The following is a 27516-nucleotide window of genomic DNA, read 5'->3' as shown; positions in this document are numbered from 1 at the left end:
CTATGAGTTTGACTGCTGTAGATATCTCATATAAGTGGAATCATATAGCATGAGTGCTTTTGTGACTGGCTTATTTCACTTAGCATAATGTCCTCAAGGGTCATTCATGTTATAGCATGTGACAAGATTTCCTTCTTTTTAAAGGCTGAATAATATTCCATTGTATGTATAGAACACATTTTGTGTACTCATTCATGGATACTTGGAGTGCTTCCACTTCTTGGCTATGGTAAATTATACTGCCTTTTTCTCTTTAAAGTAAAAAATATTTAGAATACTTAACAATGAAATTAAAGAAACGAAAGCAAAGTTAAGAAAAACAGAGCAAACAAAAAAATAACATTTCAAGAAAGGCAACTAATGTTCATTTTCATGTACAGCAAAATGGAAGTCTGCTTGGTTTCACTCTTGCTCTGCTCTATCACATTAATTGTTATTTTGACATTATTAGGTTTTGAAAAAGAGGCAGTATGTGTGGTGGTTAAGTGCATAGGGCTTGGATCCAGGGACCTAGATTCTAATCCCAGTTATTGAAAACTTACTTGACTGTCTTAAGGCTCAGTTTCATTATTTACATAAAATGGAAAGATGATATTACCAAAGAGTAAGGTCATTCTAAAGATTAAATGAGATGATGACTCTAAAGAGTTTAATGCAGGACCTCTCAATGAATAGTAGCTTTTAGAAAGAATATTTATAATGTTCCAGGATATAAAGTCAGAAGATAGGAAGAGGCAAGAGATGAGAGTGAAGAAGTAGGCGGGCTCCAGATTACAAAGGATTTAGTGAAAGATTATTATGTATTTTCTGATTATAAAACAATGTCTTTATTATAGAGCATTTAGAAACTATAAAATCACACGAAGATGAAAAGAAAAAGTCACTTATAATCCCATCACTCAGAAAAACACACACACAAGCATACTTTACATGAGACAAATTTTAATATGAGAATTATAGTGTCAAATGTTTTTAATAATCTACTTTTCTAGGGGCCGGCCTGGTGGCGCAGCGGTTAAGTTCGCACGTTTCGCTTCTTGGCGGCCCGGGGTTCGCTGGTTCGGATCCTGGGTGCGGACATGGCACCGCTTGGCAGCCATGCTCTGGTAGGCGTCCCACGTATAAAATAGAGGAAGATGGGCATGGGTGTTAAATCAGAGCCAGGCTTCCTCAGCAAAAAGAGGAGGACTGGCAGTAGTTAGCTGAGGGCTAATCTTCCTCCAAAAAAAAAATCTACTTTTCTATCTTAAATATTTTGCAAACATTTTTGATGTCATAAAATAATTTTACATTTTTTCACTGGCTACATTTTATTTCATCATTTGGATGTTCTATATTTATTTAAGAATATTTGTCTTTTTTCAAAGCTTATAATTATAATTGACATTGTAATAAACATCCTCAGATTCATTTTACCATATTACTTTTAGACAAAATATTATAATCACTTATGACAAAATAAAAAGTTTGAATCTACTTTGTCAAAGTATTTTGCTCATTTTAATGCACTTTTTATATATTGACAAATTACCCCTCATGCAGGTTTTAATAATTTATATTTCCAACAAAATAAGTATCTCATTACCACTGAATATTACATATTTTTAAAAATCATGCCCATCTGATTATCAAAAAAAGCATCTAATTTTATTTGTCATTGTTTAATTTTACTGATATTGAAATTTACTTATTATGAATTGCCGTCACATTTATACTTTTCTCCTGTAATACTTATAGTTCATTTTCTTATTAATTTATTATTAGACTTTCGATGCTAAGGATATTAATCCTTGATCTGCTGTGTATGTTACAGTTATTTTTCTCTTTTTTTTACTTTCAAATTTTGTTTTGTGCATGTTAGAGATTTTTTTTCCAGCTTTACTGAGGTATAATTGACAAATAAAAATTGAGTATATTTAAGGTATACAATGTGATGTTTTGATACACATATACATTGTGAAATGATTACCACAATCAAGCTAATTCACATATCCATCACATCACATAGTTACCTTTTTTTGATAGAATAATTGAGATCTACTATGTTAGCAACTTTCAGGTATATAATACAGTATTATTAACTATAGTCACCGTGCTGTACATTAGATCTCCAGAACTTATTCATCCTGCATAATTGAAATTTTGTTCCCTTTTCCCAACATTTCCCTATCCTCTAGTCCCTGGTAACCACCATTATACTCTCTGCTTATATAAGTTCAACTTTTTTAGATTCTATGTATAAGTGAGATCATACAGTATTTGTCTTTCTGCATCTGGCTTATTTCACTCAGAATCATGTCCAGCAGGTTCATCCATGTGGTTGCAAATGGCAAGGTTTCCTTCTTTTTTGATGCTGAATTCTATTTTATCGTATATATTTTATTGACATCGAATTTTTCTAGCAACACAGTTCCAATCATAAAGGATGTACAAAGAGCAAAACAATGCAAAGGGTAAAAATAGTGAGAACAAGCATCTTCCTCAATAACATGCAGCAACTGTGTTCCTACACTTTGTCCTTAACAATTATTTTCCTAATCTTGCAGTTGCTTCTAGGTCACAATCCCATTATTATAATGGAATGTTATATAATATTGTGAGCTAGCCCTGTTTACTGTCCTAGATTCTTAAAATATTTTATATTTTGTTTAATGTTTACATAAATACTATGAGACATGTATTATTTATATCACCACTTCACAGATGAGGAAAGCTAGGCACAGAAAAGCTAAGTAATTTTCTGTGGTCACACATCACCTAGAAAAGACAGGATTCAAACCCTGCAGTTTAGCTGCAGAACCCCAACTGACAACCAAACCTGGATTTTATATTCTTTTAAATTTTATCTGAAAAGCAAAATATAATTACCTTATTGGTTGTTTTAATGTGCATGTTTTTGCTTCATGCTTATTGTTCAGTTTTACTTATTCTTTGTGAATGGGGTATTTAAATCCTTTTCCCATTGTTCTAATGGATTGTATGTCTTTTATTATTGATTTCTGAGGTCTTTACATGTTAGAAATAATAAAAATAATCTGTTGAATATTTTGCAAATATTTTCTGATTTATTTTCTTTTTTAAATTTTATCTATAGTGGTATCCACTACATAGAAGTCTGATATTTTTATATTGTCAAGTTTGTTAGTATTTTTGTTTATGATTGTGTGTGTGTGTGTGTGTTCATGTTTAGGAAAGCTTTTATCACTCAAGATTGGATAGATAGATAAATAGACACACTGCCTAATTTCATAGAAAACTTAAATATTTCAAAAAATTAAACCATTAATGCATTTTGGATTAATTATTGTTTATACTTACATTATTTGTATGTATAAATATACATACATATACCTGTATAATAATGTTCTAAAGTGATAAGCTATTGTCCCATATCTTTTGTAAAGTAATATACTTATTTAAGATGACATATTTGTCAAGTTAAGATTTTGTACATACTAGGATCTGCCTCAGTTCTATAATATATTTATCAGTCAAATGTTTTATACCTGCTTGGTATACACTATATTTATAAGGGAGGGAAATTTACTACATATTTTATATTTGGAGGATATGTTTTGTCTACTCCCTCATTTTACTTTTCCACACCTCATTTACTATCATAAAATTACTTATCTAGACAAAATTTAGAAAAAGCTTATTAAATTCCCTTATGAAAATCCTCTGTGAGCTTGGTTGGAATTTCGGCAGATGAAATGAATATCTTTATAAAACTATGTTATGCTAGTCATAAAATCAGTGTGTCTATTCATTAATTCAGGTATTATGTTTCACAGTTTTCTTTAAATAGGTCTTGAATGCTTCCTAAGTGTACATTTTGTTAAGTTTAGCTGTTGTGAAGGAATTTTTTTTACCAAAATTTCAGTTTGCTTATTTTGGTATATAACACAAGAATGTTCAATTACTCATCTTGTACCAGACCTCATTTCTTCGCAGTTATTACAGGCTTGAATTGGCTCTTTTTAATTTTTTTAAGATATGCAATCACATTATCTGCAAATAACCTTTATCACTTTTCTCAATATTTGTTCCTTTAATTCCTTCTATTGTCATTTGGGCAAGACCTCCCAAAAATGTTTTAAAATATCTGTTAAAATATGCCTGACTGTTATTTTTGTGTCTACGGATAGCTCTGCCTTGGTGGTTTAGTTCTAAAATCCTTAAAATGGAGAAGATCTGTGGGCTTGTCTTCAAGGAGTGGGTGTGGGGAATAAGTGAAGAGAATTGGGCAAAAGCTTAACCTTCTATACAACCAGTTTCTGAGTAAGAAACAAAAAGAATTGCAGGATACAGAAAGAGTGAGGAACTCTTAAGGGAACTATCTTGAAAATCTCTCTGAGTCTTTGTTTCATCGTCTGTGTACTGGGGGTAGTAATGACTGCCTCATAAGGACTTAAGAGGATTTAAAATAAAAAGTCAACGTAAAGAAACTATTAATAATGACCGGCACCATGAGAGTGCCCAACATATGATAATTAATATTATTATGGCCAAAGGACCTTGGTGAAGAGAGGTAAAAGAGTGTGGAGGACAGATTAGGGCATATTAAAGGATGCTCCTGAGTGCAGTATGACCAATGAGGCAGCTAATTTCACTGATGTTCTCCAGCACCTTCTTCAGATTGAAGAAAAATTTAGTTAAAGGTCAGGATCACAGACTACTACATCGTCCCTTAGTTCCCCATTCCTTGTTCAGAGTGCTATATTGTGATTATTTAGTAAATAGTATAATGAAAAAAAATCAGCCTTCATGAATGTTATCAGACAGTTTGCAGAATTAAAATCTAACTTAAAAATCTAAGTGACATCCATTTGTTTGTTTCCCAAACCTACATAGAAGGAAGGCTGCACTGTGAGCAGCACTCCAGTCTTTTCAGGACTATACACAGTCCAGTCAAGGTGGGGTCACATAGCAGATTCAGGAGAGTTTCTGCCCCTCTGGATCTACTAGAATATTCAGAAGGAGGGAAAACCAGAACTAGCTTTCAACTGTCAGAACTACTGAGCAAAGACAGAACTCTATCTTCTGACATATGGAAGCTGTTAAGAGTTAGAAATCGATAACCGAGCTTTATTAATAAGACTTAAGTTACTCATTTCTTCTTTGTAACTAACCAATATGTGTTTCTTTTCTTGGTGCTAACCTATGAACAGTAATACATATTTATGGGAGAAGAAAACCAAACCTATGTCACTGAATTTGTCTTCCTGGGCCTTTCACAGGATCCACAGACACAAGTTTTGCTCTTCTTCCTTTTTCTGATCATCTACATGCTGACTGTGTTGGGAAATCTGCTTATCATTGTGCTCATTCACACAGACTCCAGGCTCCACACACCCATGTACTTTTTCCTCAGAAACTTATCCTTTGCTGATCTCTGTTTTTCTACTACCACTGTCCCCCAGGTGCTGGCCCACCTTCTGGTAAAGAGGAAAACCATTTCCTTTGCTGGATGCTCAATACAGATAGTTGTTTTACTTCTGGTGGGGTGTACAGAGTGTGCACTGCTAGCAGTGATGTCCTATGACCGGTATGTGGCTGTCTGCAAGCCCCTGCATTACTCCACTATCATGACACATTGGGTATGTGTCCAGCTGGCCATAGGGTCTTGGGTCAGTGGAGCATTTGTTTCTCTGGTCGACACCACATTCACATTGCATCTTCCCTACCAAGGGAAAAATGTTATTAACCATTTTTTTTGTGAACCTCCTGCCCTCCTGAAGCTGGCTTCAGCAGATACCTACAGCACAGAAATGGTCATCTTTGTAATGGGTGTGGTCATCCTCCTAGCTCCTGTCTCCCTGATCCTTGTCTCCTACTGGAATATTATCTCCACTGTGATCCAGATGCAGTTTGGGGAGGGCAGCCTCAAGGTCTTCTCTACCTGTGGCTCCCATCTCATTGTCGTTGTCCTCTTCTATGGCTCAGCAATATTTGCCTACATGAGGCCAAACTCCAAGATAATGAATGAAAGGGATAAAATGATCTCTGTGTTCTACTCAGCAGTGACACCCATGCTGAACCCCATCATTTATAGTTTGAGGAACAAGGATGTCAAAGATGCTCTCAGGAGAGTGACTGCAAAATAACCTTTTTGAAAGTGAGGGTCTCTGGTTATGATGGAAATTTCAGGGATGTGGAGAGAAGCAATTTTCTTGTAAACTTTTCCCATTTTCATCCCATTCCTCCACTTTTTTTCTTCTCTTATTTTTCCATATCTCTTCTCAGATAAATTAATCAAATTGCCTATTCAAAGCAAAGCAACTTGATAGATACAAAGTATCTAAGGAAAGAAATACAAAAAGAAAAGGAAAGGGGGAAAAAAGAAAGGAAAGAAGGAAGAGAGGAAGGGAGGAATGAAAGAAAGAAGGAAGGGAATGAAAGGTAGACAAGTGAACAGTCTCTACTCTCTAAGCCCATACAAGCTAATAAGGAAATTAAACCAAGTAGATATATAAGTTAAAAAAAAAAAAACAAAGAAGCAAATAAACAAATAAAACTGTCACAAATATGAGAATACATTTCTGGCAAATGGATCCTTTCCTTCATTCTTTTATGCATTCATCAATTATATTTTGAATATATTCAAAATAGTGTGTGTGTGTGTGTGTGTGTGTATATATATACACATATGTAAAATATATCCCAGATATGTGTCTAGAAGGTAAACTTGTTTATTTCTAACATGGCCTTAAATTCTAAATTTAACACTTTTTGAAATTTAAAAGAAAGCACATTTAATGAATAACAAATGTTTTTCTAAAAGTTTTTCTAAAAGTACGTGTAACATTAGGAAAATAGTGAGATATAAAGCTGAAAAGTAAGACAAAAGAGTCTAGATTGAGAAATGATGTGAATTCAGTCCTAAAGAATTTGCCCAGCATGTAATTCTGAAAATGCTGAACATTGGGGAATTTATGGGACAGTGATGGAAAATGAGGATAAAATTAAGAAAAGGAGGGCTGAGACACTGCTTCATACCTTGGTGGTAAGGCATTTATAATGTAGACTATAATTTTACATATCATGACTTGAATTGGTCCCTGGGTTGCTATTTGAAAATATTTCTCAGTACAGGATGGGGTAGGACAGTCAGTCTCATTTGTAACAAGCCCCAGGTGATTCTTACGCACACTAAAAATTGTACACTGCTTTTTAGGCAATGGGATGGCCTTTACATAAATGAATTGTATAATTATTTGTTTAATGTTTGACTCCTCCATTAGACTGTAAATACCATGGCATAAAGACTGTAACTGCTTGTTGATCTCTATATTATCAATTCTAATAAAGTGCCTAGCCATTGCTGTTTTCAAGAAACATCATTTTGAATGAATGAATAAAGCTGGAGTTTAGGAGAGAGATATGGGCTGGAGAAATAGATTTAGAAGTTTACTGCAAATAAATGCGAGTGAAGTTTGACACACCCAAGGATGTGTGCCAAAGGTTTAAACCAGAACACCAACTGTACGCCTTGCAGTCTTGAGAGAGTTATAATAAAATGCCAGTGCCTAGTCCTACTCAGATCATAAGGGTAGGAAAGATGGAGGCAGTACATATGTTTTATAAAAATATCCCAAGGAAATTCTAAAGTGCAATCCTGGATGAGACCTGGTGTTGGAGAAAGACAGCAGGAAAGAATCCAAGACAGAACCTTGGAGTTACCAACATTTCAAGGTGGATGAAGAGTAGGCAATCAAGCCCAGAGCATTCAGAATCAGAGAAAGAGAAGGAGAAACTGAGTAAGGGTGTGTCAGAAGTGGCGAGAAGAGACTCCATCCAGGAAAGATTTCTCAAATGTCTCAGTTTTATGTATTGACCACAGGGTATTAAATTTGCCAGTTTAGTCAGTATTGACTTTAGCAAAAATTACTACAGCAGAATAATGGAATCACAATGTTAAAGACTTTTAGAAAGCATATAGAATGCATTCCTGAGGAGGTGACTTGTAAGTTGAAAACTGAAGGATGAAAGAGTTAACCAGGTACAGGTACGATGAGGGGTAAGAGGCAGGATGGCAGAGAATAAGCTGGGAGGAGGACATAGATTTTCCTTTTTACTATGACAGGCTTTCCTCACCCCTAAAGTAATAAAAATAGTCTCCAGTGTTATGTTCTAGTACTAGTTCTAGTATTTCTTTACATAAGGTAAAACTAGTTGCTCTAACATAAAGATCAGCAAACTTTTTCCATAAAGGGCCAGATAATAAATATTAGGCTTTTTGGGCCATACTGTCCCCATCACAACAACTCAGTTCTGCCACTGTAGCAGGAAAACAGTCATAGATAATACAAAAATAAATGTGTTACAATAAAACTTTATTTGTAAAAGCAGGCAGTTCAGATGTGGCCCCAGGGACATGTTTGCTGACCCCCACTCTTAACAGATAAATCTGAAATCTCAGTGGCTTAGCAGGTAGAAGTTTATTTTTCACTTACACTAAATGCTAGTTGAGGGATGGAGTGGCAAATACATGGGCCAAAGCTGGAGAGCTCTGCCATTTGAGGCTTTCAAGGTCGTCCTGCATGCAAATATCGATAAGGTGAGGATAAAAGTTGTTCACTGGACGGTTTTGTAGCTAAGAAGGAGCACATCACATCTGCTCACATTCCATTCACTGAAACTCAATCATAAGGCCCCATGTCAATGCTGGGAAACAAGTGGGACACGAATCTGAGATAGGCAACTTGACACCAGACTTTGTTTTTAACCATTAGATCTTTAAAATATCTAGAATTTATTTTACAAAAATTTATGTACATGAGTTAGTATGGTACACTTTTTTCCTAAATATTTAGCCATGTTAAGTCATTCTGTCCCCATTAATTTTAAATGCTGCCATAATATACACTAAATTTCAACATGCATGTTGGTGTATTTGTCAATTACTGCACTTGTTTTTGCTGCATTTCAATTACTGTAGCTTTAGCTGGTAGGACACACCTTTCATTTTTCTTCTATTTCACAATTTTCTTGATAGTTCATAAGCTTTCTACTTCTCAGCTTGTCAAAATCCACTTTTTAAAATGCCATTCAAATTTTGTTAATTACATTGAATCTATAGATTCCTTAGCAAAAGTTAACATATTTAAATAAAAACATTAAATCTTTTCACCTAGAGATTGTGCTATAAGTATTCCTAGATTTTATGGAGAAGATGCTATGACAAACATATTGCATAGTTCATGCTCTCTTGGAGCTTTCATTTTGGAAGGTGGAGACAGAGTAAGCAAGTAAACTAAAGTGTAAATAAGCAAGTTTCACATCACGATATGTGCAATGAAGACAATGAAACACAATGTGTGATAATGCCTTTGGTTTGGGAGCATGCCACTTATATTGGTAACCTATTTGAGAAGTTAACATTTTTAAGATGGGAATTTAGAAGGCCAAGTAGATTTAACAGAAAAAAATCACAGATTAGGAGAATAGCTACTAATTGAACCTAAAGCAGGAAAAATTTTGGACTGTGTGATGGACAGCAAGAAGGTCAAGGGAGTTAGATTAGAGTGAGTGTAAGGGAGCACAGTTTTAAATATGGACCGAAAGGTAGGCAGGGCAAGATCATGTGCATCCTTGTTGAAATATGACACATTCTGACTTACAGTCGTGCACCACTTAAGGACAGAGATACATTCTGAGAAATGCATTCTTAGGTGATTTTGTTGTTGTCTGAACATCATAGAGTATACTTAACACAAACTCAGATAGTACAGCCTACTACACTTTAGGCTAGATGGTACTAATTTTATGGGACCGCCATTGTATATGTGGTCTATGGTTGACTGAAACGTCATTACGCAGTGCATGGCTGTATATTTGTGAAGTTAAATCTGTATATTAGGGAGAAAATAGATTATAGTAGGGCAAGAGCAAAAAGAGAAAGACCTAACAGGAAGCAATTGTAGAGCAATGGGCAACAGATTATGGTGACTTGGACTAAGATACTTGAGGGGAGACCAAGAGAAGTACACATATTTGGAATGTACTGTATAGATGAAACCAACAAGATTTACTCAACAGGGCAGTAAAGCAAAAAGAGAAAACAATGTTTATACTTAAGTTTTAGTTTGATAGTTGTGCAAATGATGATGCTATTGATTTAGATGGAAAATACTGAGGAAAGAACAGACTAGCAGGAGGACTAATCAAGAGATATATTTTGGATTAAGTTTGAAATTCCTACTAGACATAGCAGTAGGTAATTAGAGATATGAGTCTGTGGTTTATGGAAGCAGTCAGGTTCTTTTTTTTTTTTTTAAATTTTTATTTTTTCCTTTTTCTCCCCAAAGCCCCCCGGTACATAGTTGTGTATTCTTCGTTGTGGGTTCTTCTAGTTGTGGCATGTGGGACGCTGCCTCAGCGTGGTCTGATGAGCAGTGCCATGTCCGCGCCCAGGATTCGAACTAACGAAACACTGGGCCGCCTGCAGCGGAGCGCGCGAACTTAACCACTCGGCCACGGGGCCAGCCCCCAGTCAGATGCTTTTAAACCTATGCAACTAGATGAAATTTCTCTGGAAGAAATTATGGAATGAGAAGAAAAAGAAGTTCTGCTGGGAGCTGTGGCTACATCATTTGATCGGCTGTTTGACAGGGTCCAGCCGATTAACACCGAGGGGTTCAGGGTCGCCCCTTGGTGAAGAATAACCGGCCAGCCCCTCACATAGTTCTGAAACCTGTGCTGCTTCTAATTGCCCTTCATTCCTTTTCCTTTCTTAACCTCCAGTTTTCACTCCTTTGGGTGGCTGCTTGGGAGGCACTACCTCCTGGGAAAATTAGATATAGTAAGAGAATGTGACCACCTGCAGGTAACTTTCAAGATATTTTTCAGTTAATTATTGGAGGAGCACACAGTCCCATTTGAGACAATCAGAAAGGAATCCTGCCCAGATAAGATGTCGAATTAGGTTTATGGCCTCTGTCTGGTTAATGTTTCCTTCTCCCTCCAGTTCTTTGTCTAAATATATATGCATCATCCTTCTAAGTTTGTTGGTTAATTGGATGATCAAGAAGTATCTATATATTATTCTTGACCTTCTGCTTTCTGTTAAAATGTTATAGAGGTTTTCTCCTAAAAGCAATAAGTAATAATAAATTGATGAGTAGAAGGGCCGAGGGGTGCAAGAATGCCCCTCGGTGAAGAATGGCCGGCCGATACCCCTGATATTTTCTGAATTATATGCATGCTTCCTAGCAAGGTTATGTTTATACTTATTTCTGTTTTTTATTCCTGAAGATATATAGTTTAGCTTAGCTTTTCAGCCCTTTACTTTACTAACAAAGTGATACTTTCTCCGGCAGTGTACTTAAGGGACTGTTAGCTCTACAATCTAAAAGACAAAGGAATGCTTCCACCCCCTAAAGGGCGTGAAAAAGTAAAGATGTTTAACTGCCCGCTGAGAATGCAGATAGCCCTGGGGATAAGACACCCTGGAGTCGCCTTTTGTTCCCATTAACCATCTACACTAATGGTGTAAATGATTGAGGGAGGCAGGGATGGCTCCACCAGGATGTAACCAGACGGACTGCTGTCCTGTCCGGAGGCCTGGACCTTCTCTCTTTGATTTAACTTTACCATGAATCACAACAGATGCCTAGGTACCTATCTCCTTTAGCTTAGAGACAACAAACACTAGTTAATTGCGGAGAAGACTACCATTAACCTTATGCTCTATAGAATAGAATGCTAATAAATATTCTTGTGCTCGTTTTTCACTTCCTTATGTCTCTGAGAATATTTGTAGAACTATTTCTGTACTAATCCTGAAAAATATATAAACGACACTGGTGCACAGTAAAGTCGGACTTGCTAACACCAACCCAAGTCTCACGTCCCCCTTATTTCCCCCTCAGTCATTGCGCCGATGCCGTCCATCCCTCAGGAACCTGGACTCCGCCGGGGCAGGACCCCGGCAAAGTTCATATTAGTACCATGGGGAACTTACAAATTCAGAAAGAGAAGGGGATTCCATAAGGTGAAAACAGTTAAGGGAGGAAGGAGAAAAACTAAGGGTGTGTGGTATCTAGAAGCCAAGAGAAGAAACAATTTCAAGAGGAAGGGTTCAGTCAATTGTGTCAATGTTGCTGAACAGTTGAAGGAGGAGAATATAGAAATGACCACTTTATTTAGAACATCAGTGATGACTTTGACAAAGAACAGGTCCATGGAAAGAGATCAGAGCTTGATTGAGAGTAGGTTAAAAAACAAATAGAAAATCAGCAGAGAAGAAAGTAGGTGTAGACACACCATTTTGGATTGTTTTTTTCTCTGAAGAGAAGCTGAAAAGATGAGTCAGTAACTGAAGGGGATGTGGAGTCATGGAAAGGGATTTTTATGATGGCATAATCGGAGCATATTTGTACCCTTATGGTTATGATCCAGAAGAGAGGAAGAAAATAATTAAAGAGATTCTGATGAAAGAAATTAAAGAGATTCTGCAGGTGCAAAATCTTTGGTAGGTGAGTGAGATTGGTATCCAAATTACTAGCAGAGGGGTCAGCCTTGGACAGACATTTGTATATGGCGAAAACAGGATGTGAATGTGCAGGTACATACAGGTGTGTGGGAGGTTGAAGACCAGAAGATGTGGGCTGCTCTTTCTTCCCTTCTCCTTCTTACTCTACACTTCATTTTCCCTTCCAAGTGAAATACGGGGTAAGATCCTCAGCTCAGACTGAAAGTGTGAAATAGTCATTTTAAGGAGAGAATCGAGACTGGGTTTCTGAAATGTAGTAGTACACTGTGCTCTGGAAGGCATAGCTGAGTATTGCAAAAAATACCGAAATGACAAATTTATTTATAAGCTGAATATATTCTTGATCAAATTACCAGTAAGTTTTTAAGATGTATATGATAGAATCAAATATCTTCAGAAAGAGTAAATAAGAGAACAAAGCTAGAACTGAAGAGATAGCCAAGAAATGTAGCTTAATACCACATTTACGAGAATACAATATGTGATCAAAGAAATAGAAGAAATTAATGGAAAAGGGAAAGATTATTTTAAAACATCACTAGAAAAGTGACTACCTAGAAAAAAGTTAAAAGTGATCATATCAATATAAATTAGAAATTAATTTAAAAATTTAAATGCAAATTATGAAATGATTAAGAAAAAGTAAAACATATAAATTTTTACCTAAAGAGAGAGGTAACACATCATAACACATCATAACAGTGAAATCGATGAAAGAAAACGGAAAAGATGGATAGATTTCACTATGAAAATATTTTTAATACCTCTCAGTCTAAAAATTGTTACCATGGAGACACAAAAGTTCAAATAACAAATTGGAAAAAGAGTTATCATAAATATAAGAAAGTATCAGTATGCATAATCTGTAAGGAATTCCAATTACTCAATAAGATAAAATAATAATTTATCCAAATTAAAATAATAGATTTAAATGCTATACCTAATAAATTAGTAGAGACTATTTATATGTTAAACTTAACATGGAAAAAGGTTGGTGGATTAAGTACACTTAAATGTTGCTAGTAAAGATGCAAAATGTTTAACATTTTGTAAAAATCAACTTGTATTTTTATATCAAGAATTTTAAACAGATTTTGACCTTGGTTTCCTAATCCCATTCATAAGAATTTATTCTAAGGGAAAAAATCAGTCACACACCTAAGAGATCAAGATCGTTGTTTTCACACAAACATACCACGCACCACCAACACCAATATTACATGTATAATGGTGACAAAATAGCCAATTCTATTACAAAGCTTCCATTTGATGTAATATTAGTCACCATGTAAAAGTATTTCCAAGGCTATTTATTCATGTGAGAGTTAAGATTTGTTAAGTACTCATTATATGCCAGGTGCTGCTCTAAAGTGCTTATATTTAATACACTTATATTTACACTTACATTTGTATTTACTAACTTTTATTTAAACCTCACAACAACAACTATGAAGTAGGTCCTAGTATTACTGCTAATAAACAATTTCTAGGTGTACAGACTCAGGTATAGAGAGGTTAAGTAACATGCTCAAAGTTATATACGTGGGGGTGTATTGAATTCAAACCTTGGCACTGTGACAACTGACCCCAGGCTATTTGTCACTGCTCTATAAGTCATCATGTAATATGGAAAACATTCACTATATATTAATAAGTGAAAAAAATCTCTATCCTACATGCACATATCAACCCAGTAAAATACATGCCTGCACTAAAAATGAAAGGAAATACATCTAAATATGTGTAGTGGTTATCTCTGGGTAAGAGAATTTAGTTGCTTTTTGTCTATTTCTAGTATTCTTTATCTTACCAATTTTTTTTAAAATGACTTCTTTTAGCGTTAAAGATGAAACAGTACTGTTTTATTTTGGAAAAAAAAAAGGGAAAGTGTTAGCCAATTTCCAAAAAAAGCAATATTCCCTAAAATAGTGCCCCTCAGATGAGCCATGTTATTTTGAAGTTTCAAAACAACTCCCAGCTTTTGTTTAAATATTTCCAGACTTATAAGCAAATGTAGTAGAACAGCATATTCAAACTACTAGAAAAGGAATTTATATGTTGTCCCCTCCTTTTTCAGCACAAATACACATCCACACACTCACACAACCACACGTAGCAAGCATATGATCCCTTTGCAATTGTAGGGACATTTCAAGACAGCCTTGAAACAATGGAACATCAGTTTTGTTTTATTTCTGTGTTTATTTCCAAGGAAGAAGCATAGTTGTTTACCATGGATCTTACTTATGAGATGCCTTAACTTTTTATTTTATTCATTTCAGTAGTAACTGAAATTTAGGCAGTATAAAATATTCCCATGTCAAAAACAAACGAACAAACAAAAGAACCGAAACAGAAAAAACACCTGCTGGATGTCCAGGTGGAGCAGTTTCCATGACGGGTGATGGTTGGAACAAGGAGGAGTGAACATGATGCAAATACATGAAAACTACTACCAGTTTGGGCAGAAAACTAGGCCAGTACATGATCTTTTAACAAGGTCACTTGGTCTAGAATTTGTGCAGATCTCAAAGTCCCCTCCCCTGATGTATGGGCCTTGCTTAAGCCTCCCACTTGAAACTTTCTTCTCTTTGGTTCTCATGTTGGTCCAATTTGGACTCCAAAAGTCAGAGGTCATGTCCCAAGTTGGAAGAAGTCCCTAGTCCCGTTTAACTCAGAAGCTACCAGGGAAAATAGAGAGTAAATTTTAAACAGAGTGTGACTCATACCTTATAAATTACCTCCTGAAGGAAGATTTAAACGAGCGTTTGACAAGTCAAAGTACATTCCTTCATTTTTCTGCTAAAAGATGTACTCAGCACTATGGTTTTCATACCCTGAGTATTTGACTCTTAGCAGAAAACTTCTGATGTTGAGGAGGAATGAATTTTGAGGGAAGCCATAAGCTCTTCCTAGATGGTACAGTGTGTCGGCAGCATGTATTTCCCCAGGACCCTCCTCAAGGCCCCCATGACCTGCTTATTCCTGAGGCTGTAGGTGAAGGGCTTGGGGCTGGGGTGACTATCATATAGAAAACAGAGATGATGTCCTGCCTGGGGCTGTGGAGGGAACTGGGCAGGACATACATGAATGTGGAAGCTCCATAGAACATCCCAACCACAGTCAGGTGGGAAGAGCAGGTGACAAGGGCTTTCTGCCTCCCCTCATTTGAGGGTATATGGAGCACAGTAAATAGAATTAATGTGTAGGAAGCAAGGATAGCAACAAGAGGGGGCATCAGGAAGATCACACCCAGCACATACACCATGAATTCATATCTGGAGGTATCTGCACAGGCCAACTTCAGCAGAGGTGGGATCTCCCAGAGCAGATGCCTGATATTCCAGGATGCACAGAAAGGGAAGTGCATAGTATACAAGGTATGTTCTAAAGCACTGAGGGATGCCAGGACCCAAGATGTGGCCACTATGAGCCAGCAGACCCTGGGCCTCATGAGGACCATATAGTTCAGAGGATAGCAAATGGCCACATACCTGTCATAGGCCATGAAGGCCAGTAAGAGGTCCTCCGCACCACCAAGTGTCAGTGCCAGGAACATCTGAAGGGCACAGTCCCCAAAGGAGATGGTGTTTTCACTAGGCAGAAAATCCACGATGGCCTTGGGAGTGACAACAGACATGAAAAGGAGGTCCAGGAGCAAGAGCTGCCCGAGCAGGAGGTACATGGGCACATGGAACCAAGCATCCATTGTGATGACCAGGAATAGCAGGATGTTGCTGGTCAGGGCCAACATGTACAGGATTGCAATTGTGGCACACAGCAGTTCAGGGGACCCACTGTCATTCAGAATCCCTATCAATATGAAGCCACTTCCCAGGGAGGAATTCCAGTGCTCCATTCTGGGTTGTGTCTTTAGTTGCCTGGAACCAAATGGGTTCTCAATGAGGTTTTGCTAAGCTAGTCCCCTAGTTTGTAACATCAGAGGTCCCTCAGGATGGCAACATGAATCAAATGAGGTGATCCCCTTCCCACTGGAAACTGACATGAACTCTTAATCTCTGAGTTTCTGACTCTTTTAATTTTACCTCTATGAAAGAACCATCCAAATGGAGAACAGGCATCACAGTAACAGCTAAACATTAAGAGATCACTACATGAGAATACTATTCAGGACATCAAACCCGAATGTGTTTCTTTTGGGAAGATGAAACATCTCTCTCCTAATAGGAAAGTGATGTTCTAGCACCCATGCCCTTGATTATTTTTGCACCTATATTTTAAGTCTAATATTTGACTAATGATTTAAAAGCCAGTTAGTGTTTGGCATAGACCTATTCTTAATATGAAATTCTAAAACAGGTACAGAAACGTGATTTCAACAAGACACTCTACTTCTTTTTCCATGTAACTTATGCCTACATTTGTTTGCAGCACTCAAGGCTGTAGACACAAGCCTCATGGGAAGACCTAAAGTGTGTCCTCCTTAGTATGTTCACCTCTCTTGACCAGCCCCACACTCTCTGTGGGCCTGAGAGAGAAGGGATTCTAGACTCTCTGAGACTAGGAGATGGTGTGTTTGACATGGTGTTGCTTTTAGAGGTAAACCTTCAGGATCAATGCAAACATAGGTTTTTGTTGTGTGTTTTTTTTTAACAGGTTACGATAAAATGTGAGCCTGGGAGGACTCAGAAAAAGCAGACAAGGCCCTGCCCAGAAAGAGCAGAGTGTTTGTGTTTGGGAGAAATGGCAAAAGGTGTAGGCAATAAAGAGCATGTGCTGTTTGTTGTAATTAGCCTCAATAATCCTACCTTCCCTCCCCTGCACCTGATCCAGATACCCACTCTCCCTCCTGCAGGGCCAGAGTACCCACACTGGGTTGAAGGGTCATAGAGACAGGGAGGAAGAGCTCCTGTTCTGGAAGCTGCTGTTGGAGTGTGGTACCCAATCTGAGAGAGAAACCAGAAGAGACAGTTGACAGAAATCAGTGTCATACGTCATGGATACTGGACAGATAAAGACAACTGCGAACATGTGTTAGAGAATCTGTAAGTGAAGCATCTTTCTCTAAATCACTTCCCTATATTGTGGCTTCTATATTTTGACATTTCAATGGTTTCTACTGACCTCTTATGGCTCCACAGGGTTTTTTTTTTTTTTTTTTTTAAAGATTTTATTTTTTCCTTTTTCTCCCCAAAGCCCCCCGGTACATAGTTGTGTATTCTTCGTTGTGGGTTCTTCTAGTTGTGGCATGTGGGACGCTGCCTCAGCGTGGTCTGATGAGCAGTGCCATGTCCGCGCCCAGGATTCGAACTAACGAAACACTGGGCTGCCTGCAGGGGAGCGCGCGAACTTAACCACTCGGCCACGGGGCCAGCCCCTCCACAGGGTTTTAATGGTATAAACATATTAGAGTGGATGGCAAGTATATCATCTGCTCTTAGATGGCACTTTGGAGGCATTTATCACCAGATTGGTGCAAAAACGCCTTATCAGAGGCCAGCAAAGCCCACTGGGGTCTAAGGACAGGTACTGATACTTCCACCAGGAAGCAGATACCCAGGCCTGGAAGGTAACACAGACCCGGTCATCATCCTTATTAATTCCTCTCCATGTTTAGAACACAAAGAATAGAGGGAATTGGGATGAGTACGGAGCCCAAAGCACTAGAGAAGCTGGAGACAGAGTGGCTTGAGTTCTGAGGGACTGCTTTGGGCTCTGTTTCTCAACTCAACATTCCTAGAGGCTGCACACTTCCCTGAAAGATAGACAAAGTCCTTACCTCGAGTGATGAGAAGGCCAGCTGCCGGACAATGCAGACTGCCCTGGGGGTTGTTTGAGGGTCAAGGATGTTCCCATATAAAAGGGGAAGGAAGATAAAACTTTTCCAGAGGTATGCAATTGACTTAATTTTTGCTATGTTGTGTTAAGAGTCTTAAGAGTCTGACAAAGGTAGGTGTCAGGGCCCTGCCTGCTCCTTCTGTTCTTCTGCAGGTGTTCTCTGTAGATGCAGTAGATACACACAGAGAGCTAGTACAGTCCTTGGGTAGTTTCTAAGAAACAACATGGAGCTGTTGTCAGACTGAGTTCTTGGGTCCAGATGCTAAGATGTTTATTTCCTCTTGCTAGGTTCTGGGAACAAAGATGAAAGCAGCAGGAATCTGGAGGAAGTAGATATTGGAATAGCTGCCCAGGGGAGACCCTGCCTCGCTTCCCTCTCTGGGGCAACAGTGAGCCAGGGCCCTGTCTTGGAGGAGGGTCCTTTATTATTCTCCTAAGTTCAGAGGGACTTATCTTTTCAGCAGAAATTGTCTCCCCTGGAAATTTTGGTCCAGGAAACAGGATGTTAATGAATCCTCTTGGGCACATTTCCTGGCCTGGTATCCCTGCTCTCTTCTCTTACTAAATGAGCTTCAAGACTTAGGTTTCTATCTCACTCTAACAGAGGCACTGATGTCCCATTTCCAAACTGCTGACTAAATAGAGCAGGAAGCAAGGGCCCTTTCATGGTCAGCCCTCTTCCACAGAGAGTAGGTGGGTTTTGTGGCATATGTGAGATACTCCTTTGACCTTCCTCTCAGTGGTCTCTTTTATGATCCTCTGAGCCTGGAGTATTTCCAATTCAATATGACTGTACTTTGTGGAGTCTACAATTACAAGATCTTCTTCATTGACCTTTGGCAGTCCAGTGCATCTTGTGCATAAGTATATGTGTCTTGGTGTTACTGTTGTTTGCCACGAGTGGTGCTTGAAGACAGAATGGACAATTTTCTAGGTATTGAACAGGAAATATAAAAAGAAATACATGGTACTGAAGCTGTAGAATGTCAAAGCTAATGAAAATCTTAAATGCTCCCAGAGGTAAAAGACAGATTACCCACTTAGTAAAGAAAATCAAATGATAGTGGACTTTTCAATGGCAGTAATAGAAAAGAGAGAAAACCTTCGAAAGTGCTGATGGAATATAACTGCGCAACTAGAATTCAATGCATAGCTGGACCATCATTAAAGAGTGAGGAAAAATAAAAACAAAAACTAAAATAATTCACTGCCAAAGCTTCCCAATAAAATAATTTCAGCAGGATGAAAAGTGGTGCTGAGGGAGTGTATATAGTACAGGAAGCAATGGTAAACCCAGAAATTGGTTCAGTAAATGAGTTTGCAAGCTTAATTCATTGTTAAAAGAGTAAATATATTTGCATTTTTAATAGTAAAACTGAAATTCTTGAGAAAAATAATGAGATGGAAATGAAACTTTTCTATGGGTACTTAAAGAAAGCTGTAGAAGCAGAATATTAAAAGCCTCTAATTCATTTATTTAAAATTATCATTTTCTATATTTTTTCTTTTTATTAAGGTATAATTTGCATACAGTAAAATCCTTTTTTTGTATTCAGTTTTGCAAGTTTTGACAAATGTACATAGGCATGTAACAACCACCAAAATCAAGATATGGAAGTTTCATCCACCCCACACGTTCTCTGATGCCCTTTCATAATCATCTCCTGCCCTCACTCAAGCCTCTGCCAACTGTCTGCTCTGTTTACTTACTGTCACTACTCTTTTGGCCTTTTCCAGAATGTCATTAAATGATATCAGACATTTGGAGTCTAGTTCCCTTCATCTAGCATAATATGCTTGAAATTCATCCATATTGTGTCTATTAGTAGTCTGTTGCCATTTATTACTGAAAAGTATCCAACTGAATGGATGTATCATAGTTCATATATCCATTCATCAGTTGAAAGACACTTATGTGTTTTTTTGGTTTTTATTGATTGTGAAAAAAACCATTCTAAACATTCATGAATAGATTTTAGAGTGAGTATAAGTTGTCTATTCACCTGGGTGAACACCTCAGAGTGAACTTGCTCAGTTGTATGAAACATCTAAAGTTGATAAGAAAAGGACAAACTGTTTTCCATAATGACTGAACCATTTTGCATTCCCAATTTTATTCTCATTTTGCATTTTATGAAGTTGTAAAATATAGGTTCTTTAAATCGTGATTCAAAATGAATGAAATACTGCTTGAAGAATTAAATTGCAAGTCTTTCCAATTAGCATTTAAGGAAAAAAGAGGAATTTGGGGAAGTGAGCAGGAATATGTATGCAAGTAGAGTAGAAAGTGCAATTTAAGACAGAGTCATCCAGGGAAACACACACACGCAATCACAATCACATACATTTAGAGTTGGAGACTAAAAACATTAATAACAAATCCTGTGTAGATAGCAATGTTGGAAGTATTTCTCACAAAATTGTTTAAAAATTTTTTGAGATATGTTGATTATAAAGACATATTGTATCTCCTATGGAATGTAGCTTTAATTTAAGCCCTTTTATGCTCATTGGTCATCATAAGTAATGATATTAAAATTCATATTTATCATTTTATAAATATATAAACTATCTTTTTTGTCAGACAGATGAATCTTACAGCTCCGTCCTTGTTGACAAGCACAACCGCAGTGCCAGGGAGTGGTCTGGGGGTCAGTGGGCGAGGGGGGAGCCTGATTCCAATGTCATGAGTCATGAATGGTAGAAAAGAACATTGAAACTATGAGCATAGACACATTTTTCAAGATGATTTGCTCTGAGAAATGGAGTCTACCTGGTGGAATGTGGTTCATGGAAGGGTTCTTTAAGATGGGAGCTACTAGAGCATATGTGTAACCTATAGTAAATATTCCAATAGAGAGGGAGGTGATGCAAAGAGCAGCAGGCAATTACAACCCAATTTCTTTGAGTAATGAGAGAGCTAGGGATCAAGAACACTAGCAGAAAGTTTGGCCTTTGATGGGCTCTTTTAAAAGACAAAAAGCTATGGGCAGATGTGCTGGTAAATTTGGTAGTGGAAGATGAGGAATCCTGTGTGACTTGTCTTTTCTCAAGGATGTATGACACAAGTTCATAAACTGAGTGAAGGTGTAAAATGATATTTTCAGAGAATAACAAACAGATTGTATTAGGTTGATGCAATAGGATACTGTGTTTCTGGAAGGTAAGACTGACTATCGCAAAGAGTCAAAATTTCCAAATCAATTTATGAGTTAAATATAATCATAATGAATATACCAATGAGATTTTTTTTGGACATATAGCAGATGATTCAAAAGTTCATCAGGAATCTTAAATAGAAAAGGTTGGTGAGTAAAACTTGGAGAGGAAGGTCTTAATAGACTACTGTGACTAGAAAACTAGCCCAGAAATATTCACTATTGTTATATTTATAAGAAGACTATATAGTAAAACAATTGTAAAATATATATATTTTTGTGGTCGTTTTTAATTTTTTTAAAATATAACAAAATTTCTGTGTCTGTTTTACATCAACTGCATTTTTTTGCTTTTATACTTTTTATCTCTTGACCCCTTTCACCCATTTCTTCCACCCTCCACCCACTCTGGCAACCACCAATCTGTTCTCTGTGTCTATGAGGTTGGTTTGGTTTGGTTTGGTTTTTTTAGATTCCACATATAGGAGAGACCATACCACATAAATACTAGCAAACCGCTACTGATTAAATAATGACAATTAACAGGTGAAATTTGAGGGAAATGATGCTGTTGGTTTTATATTTGTTTTACCATAATTAACCTCAAACCTGCACATATTTTGCAAATACTTTCATTGTACACAATGAAATTTTGCCTAAGAATGAAACCAAAGTGCAATGAATATTGTGGAATTCATGAAGGAAGCACGGTAATTGTTTATTTTACAGATGTTCAAGTCCAGCGTTTGAGCCCTCAGGTCCTCCCACCCCCTATTCTGTCTCCTTTTGTTAGGTCCCTGAAAAAAATAAGTAAACAAATAATACAGAAGGATTATTAGCAGTGTTAGTAAGAAAATCACCTATTTGGAAACACAATTAACTAAAGCTTCACCATACATCACATACCAAAATAAATTGCAGAGAGATTAAAAAGTTAAATACCACTTATGACATTATTAAGCAAATCTAAAATAAATGTATGGAAATATTTTCTGAACTAAGAATGGAAGTTATAAGGGTACAGTCACCTGAAAAAGACAAAGGAAAAGATGGCTATATATGAACTACATAAATATTGGAACATTTCCCTAGCCTATGAATCTTACCACGTGGCTAAATAATAAACTGAAATAACCAGCTCTTAGTTTCATTGACGTTTTCTGTTGTCTTTATAATCTCTTTTTCATTTAGTTCCACTCCAATCTTTATAATTTTCTTCCTTACACAAATTTTGGGCTTCATTTGTACTTCCTTTTCTAGTTCTTTTAGGTGTAAAGTTAGATTGTTTGAGATTTTTATTGTTTCTTGAAGTAGGCCTGTATTGCTATGAACTTCCCCCTTAGAAACGCTTTTGGTGCATCCCATAGATTTTATTCTGTCATATTTCTGCTTTCATTTTTCTCAAGGTATTTTTTAATTTCTTCTTTGATTTCTTTGATGACCCATTGGTTATTCAGGAGCATGTTTAATCTCTACATTTTTGTGGTTTTCCTAGTTTTATTTTTCTAATTGATTTCTAGTTTCATACCATTATGTTCAGAGAAGATACTTGATATTATTTGTCTTTTCTTATTTTCTCCATGAAGCCCCAGTACATAGTTGTCTATCCTAGTTGTATGTCCTTCTAGTTCTTCTATATGGGACACCACCTCAGCATGACTTGATGAGCAATGTGTAGGTCCACACCCAGGATCCAAACCAGTGAACCCCAGTCTGCCAAAGTGGCGCATGTGAAGTTAACCAGTACATCACCAGGCCATCCAGATTTCAGTCTTCTTGAGTTTATTGAGACTTGGCTTTATACCTAACATGTGATCTATCCTGGAGAATGTTCCATGTTCACCTGAGAAGAATGTGCATTCTTCTGCTTTTGGATGGAATGGTCTGTATATATCTGCTAGGTCCATCTGGTCTAATGTGTCATTTAAGATTGATGTTTCCTTATTGATTTTTCTGTCTGGATGATCTACCCATTGATGTAAGCAGGGTGCTAAAGTCCCCTACTACTGCTGTCAATTTCTCCCATTAGGTCCCTTAATATTTGCTTTAGATATTTTGGTGCTCCTATGTTAGGTGTATATATATTTATAAATGTTATATCTTATACCTATATTGACTCCTCTATCATTATGTAATGCCCTTCTTTCTCTTTTATTACAGTCTTTGTTTTAAAGTCTATTTTGTCTGATATGAGTATAGTTATACCAGTTTTCTTTTTGTTTCCATTTGCATGGAATGTCTTTCTCCATCCCTTCACTTTTAGTCTGTGTGTTTCTTAGTCTTGAAGTGAGTGTTTTGTACACAGCATATAGATGAGTCTTGCTTTTTTATCCATTCAGCCACTCAGTGTCTTTTGATTGGAGAATTTAGTCAATTTATCTTTAAAATAATCATCAATAAGCATGTACTTATTGTCATTTTGTGCCTTGTTTTCCAGCTGTTGTTGTAGTTCCTCTGTTCCTTTCTTCTTCTCTTTCTCGCTATCCTTGTGGTTTGATGACTTTCTTTAGTGTTATGTTTAGAGTCTTTTCTGATTTTCTTTTGTTTATTTACTATAACTTTTTGCTTTGTGATTACAGTGTGGTTCATATATAACATCTTATATATACGCAGTGATTTGTGTTAACTTGATAGCAACTTAAATTTGAACATATTCCAAACCTTTACACTTTTATTCCCCCCTCATGTTTTATATTTTTGATGTCACATTTGCACTTTTAAATTTTATGTATCTCTAAACTAATTATTGCAGTTGTAGTATTTTTACTAATTTTGTCTTTTAATTTTCATATCTGCTTTATAAGTGATTGATCCAGTACCTTTTACTATAAATTTACCTTTCCAGTGAGATTTTTTACTTTTGTATGTTTTCTTGTTATTAATTAGTGCCATTTATTTTCAGCTTAAAGAAGTCCCTTTAACATTTCTTGTAAGGCCAATTTAGTGTTGATTAACTGCTTTATCTTTTGCTTCTCTGGGAAAATCTTAATCTCTCTTTCAATTCTGAATGATGACTTTATGGGGTAGGGAATTCTTAGCTGGAAGCTTTTTTTTCCTTTCAGCATTTGGAATATGTAATGTCACTCCCTTCTGGTCTATAAAGTTTCTGCTGAAAAATCTGCTGATAGCCTTATGAGGGTTCCCTTGTATGTAACAAGTTTTTTTTCTCTTGCTGCTTTTAGGATTCTATCTTTCTCTTTAACTTTTACTGTTTTAATTATAATGTGTCTTGGTGTGGGTCTCTTTAGGTTCATTTTATTTGGCACCCTCTGGGCTTCCTGGACCTGGATGTCTGTTTATTTCCCCAGATTAGGGAAGTTTTCAGCCATTATTTCTTCAAATAAGTATTCTGGGCCTTTTTCTCTCTCTTCCCCATCTGGGACTCCTATAATGCAAATGTTATTCTATTTTCTCTTGTTCTTTTGTTTGGAACATATTCTTCTATTTCCTCATTTAGCCTGACTCTTTGTCTACGTATTAGGCAAATCAAATATATCTCCCAGTCTTGAAGGAGTGGCCTTGTGTAGGAGATGACACATGGGGCCCAAAAGTGCTATCCTTCCTGGCCACCAGAGCTAGATATTCAAGGAGTGTCCCTGTGTGGGCTACAGACTCCTGACTGCTGTGGTGGAGCCACATCTGTGGCATTGGAATGGATGGGGCTCTCATCTAGCCCAGCTGCAGCATGAGGCCATGGTGTGGAGGTGGGTGGGGCTCTCACCCTGCTAGCTGTGGCATGAGGCCATGGTGCAGGGGTGGGTGGGGCTCTCATACTGCCACCTGTTGTGTGATAGGCAGCATGTTTTATGCACCATTTGCCAGACTCTGGTCTGAGTACTTGAAATTTATTTTCTTATTCAATCCTCCTCAAAACATCATAAGTGCTATTATTATCATCACTTTTAAATGAGAAAACTGAGGTGCAGAGAGTTTAATTTAGTGTCCAAAGATGCACAGATGATATAGGGGGAGCAGAGATTCAACTCACGCACTCTGGCCCCCTCCCTCCCTGCCACTCACTCCCTACCCCTAAACTATAATGTCCCCTCTTAACAAGGAAGAAGGTTCACCAAATTTCAAATGACAAAAAAGAAGGACTTTTATCAATGTACATAACAATTCAGTAAAACACATACGTGGAAAACAAAAAAATGAGAGGAAAACTTTCTGGGTGATTTTTGCTTCTTTCTAAATTTTTTAATTTTCTCAGTTTTCATAATTAACCTGGGTTACTTTTATAGATTAGCTGTAGATTATATATTATAGCTTAACTTTGTAGATTATTCAATTTAAGATTGCTTCTGTCAAGAAAAGAAAGTACTCCGACTTTTCACAAAGCACCATCCTCAACCTCAATTCCAACTATGTGAGCCAGGGTATTATGGAGCTTCTTAACAGAACAGATTAAGTTTCCAGTTTTTGTAATAAATCTTCCCGCACAAATAAATCAAATAATAAAGAAAGCACATTTAAGCTAGCTAGAAAGTGAATTATACATTTTATCCCTCCTTTCACATGAACAGTGACATACACATATTCTCACTTCAAGAATATGAGCTCCTTGCTATTGTTTTGATATTTCAAAGCATGTTTGTATACATGTAAAGTCACATTTTTAAAGACTTCAAGCAATACACATATGTCTCTCACTATTATTGCATCTCAATCATCACTTCAGATTTGGATACTTTACCTCCTCTTTTGTTCATTTCTCTATTTTGATTTTAAATTTGATTTCAGGCAGTATAAAAATACCCTGGTTAGCCTCTTCCACTGCATCAACTTAGGTATTGTATTTATTTATATAATCAATCCAAACTGCTCCTTAATCTGGAGTATAAATGCCGTCATAAATCTATTATTCTTTCCAACTAATTGCTGGAACAGCCATCTGCCTAATAAGCAAGAAGCCCAACATATCTTCTAAGGATAATTCTCTCTATTGTCTAAGAATCCAGTTCAAGGGAGAGTTGTCCTTCTCTGATGTTTAGAGCCTATTGGAGTTTGGTCATCCTAAAAGTATTACTGTTTCTCACTGCTGCATGATATTAAAATTGAATCTTAGACCCCTACCATGTCTACTTGGTAATTTGTCAGGAGTGTGTCAGTAGCATGTATTTCCCCAAGACCCTTATCAAGGCCCCCATGACCTCCTTATTCCTGAGGCTGTAGATGAGGGGGTTCAGGGCTGGGGTTACAATCGTGTAGAAAACAGAGATGATGTTGTCCTGCTTGGGGCTGTGGAGGGAACTGGGCAGGACATACATGAATGTGGCAGCTCCATAGAACATCCCAACCACAGTCAGGTGGGAAGAGCAGGTGACGAGGGCTTTCTGCCACCCCTCATTTGAGGGAATGTGGAGCACAGTAAGTAGGATTAGTGAATAAGAGGCAACAATGACAGAAAGAGGGAGCAAGAGGAAAGTCACACCTGTCACATACACCATGAGCTCATATCTAGAGGCATCTGCACAGGCCAACTTCAGCAGAGGTGGGATCTCACACAGCAGGTGACTGATCTTCCGGGATTTGCAGAAAGGGAAGTGCATAGTGTACATGGTATGTCCTAGAGCACACAGGAATGCCAGGATCCAGGATGTGGTGACCATCAGCCAGCAGACCCTGGGCCTCATGAGGACCATGTAGTTCAGAGGATAGCAAATGGCCACATACCTGTCATAGGCCATGAAGGCCAGTAAGAGGTCCTCTGCACTACCAAGCATCAGTGCCAGAAACAGCTGAAGGGCACAGCCTCCAAAGGAGATAGTATTTTCACAGCGCAGAAAATCCACGATGGCCTTGGGAGTGACAACAGACGTGAAGAGGAGGTCCATGAGTGAGAGCTGCCCGAGCAGGAGGTACATGGGCACATGGAGCCGGGCATCCATTGTGATGACCAGGAGCAGCAGGATGTTGCTGGTCAGGGCCAACATGTACAAGACTGTGATTGTAGCACACAGCAGTTTGGGAGACCCACTGTCATTCAGAATCCCCATCAATATGAAACCACTTTCTAGAGTGGAATTCCAGTGCTCCATTCCGTGTTGTGTCTTTAGTTACCTA

At 37.4% G+C, this 27516-nt stretch overlaps 3 protein-coding genes across 16 annotated transcripts in view; 1 reads left to right on the top strand and 2 right to left on the bottom strand.

Moving 5' to 3' along the window:
* The window catches only part of LOC123278917 (olfactory receptor 2AG2-like), a 410069-nt gene that overhangs the window by 180851 nt on the left and 201702 nt on the right, over positions 1 to 27516 (bottom strand). For 11 of the 14 annotated variants that reach the window (XM_070490941.1, XM_070490944.1, XM_070490943.1 and 8 more), the window contains one exon: positions 17664 to 27513. The exons of the other annotated variants lie outside the window; for them this stretch is intronic. In XM_070490941.1, the coding sequence (XP_070347042.1) occupies positions 26547 to 27491 (945 nt within the window). In that variant the 5' untranslated portion in view covers positions 27492 to 27513 and the 3' untranslated portion in view covers positions 17664 to 26546. Of the gene's footprint in view, positions 1 to 17663; positions 27514 to 27516 lie in introns of those variants that run through there. 14 annotated transcript variants of the gene reach the window in all.
* Positions 399 to 6410, top strand: LOC106837624 (olfactory receptor 2D3-like). Its single transcript, XM_070491562.1, has one exon. It carries the CDS (start codon positions 5184 to 5186, stop codon positions 6105 to 6107), a length of 924 nt encoding a protein of 307 aa, XP_070347663.1. The 5' UTR covers positions 399 to 5183; the 3' UTR covers positions 6108 to 6410.
* Positions 14435 to 17590, bottom strand: LOC106837630 (olfactory receptor 2AG1-like). The gene has a single exon (XM_070491559.1). It carries the CDS (start codon positions 16353 to 16355, stop codon positions 15456 to 15458), a length of 900 nt encoding a protein of 299 aa, XP_070347660.1. The 5' UTR covers positions 16356 to 17590; the 3' UTR covers positions 14435 to 15455.

The sequence above is a fragment of the Equus asinus genome, chromosome 20 (genome assembly GCF_041296235.1).
Source record: "Equus asinus isolate D_3611 breed Donkey chromosome 20, EquAss-T2T_v2, whole genome shotgun sequence".
Taxonomy (NCBI): domain Eukaryota; kingdom Metazoa; phylum Chordata; class Mammalia; order Perissodactyla; family Equidae; genus Equus; species Equus asinus.
The sequence above is the reverse complement of the archived record's forward strand: the minus strand, read 5'-3'. Positions and strand labels throughout refer to the sequence as shown.

Coding starts and splice junctions, on each gene's coding strand:
- LOC106837624 (XM_070491562.1), top strand. CDS start 5,184: ATGGGAGAAGAAAACCAAACCTATGTCACTGAATTTGTCTTCCTGGGC.
- LOC106837630 (XM_070491559.1), bottom strand. CDS start 16,355: ATGGAGCACTGGAATTCCTCCCTGGGAAGTGGCTTCATATTGATAGGG.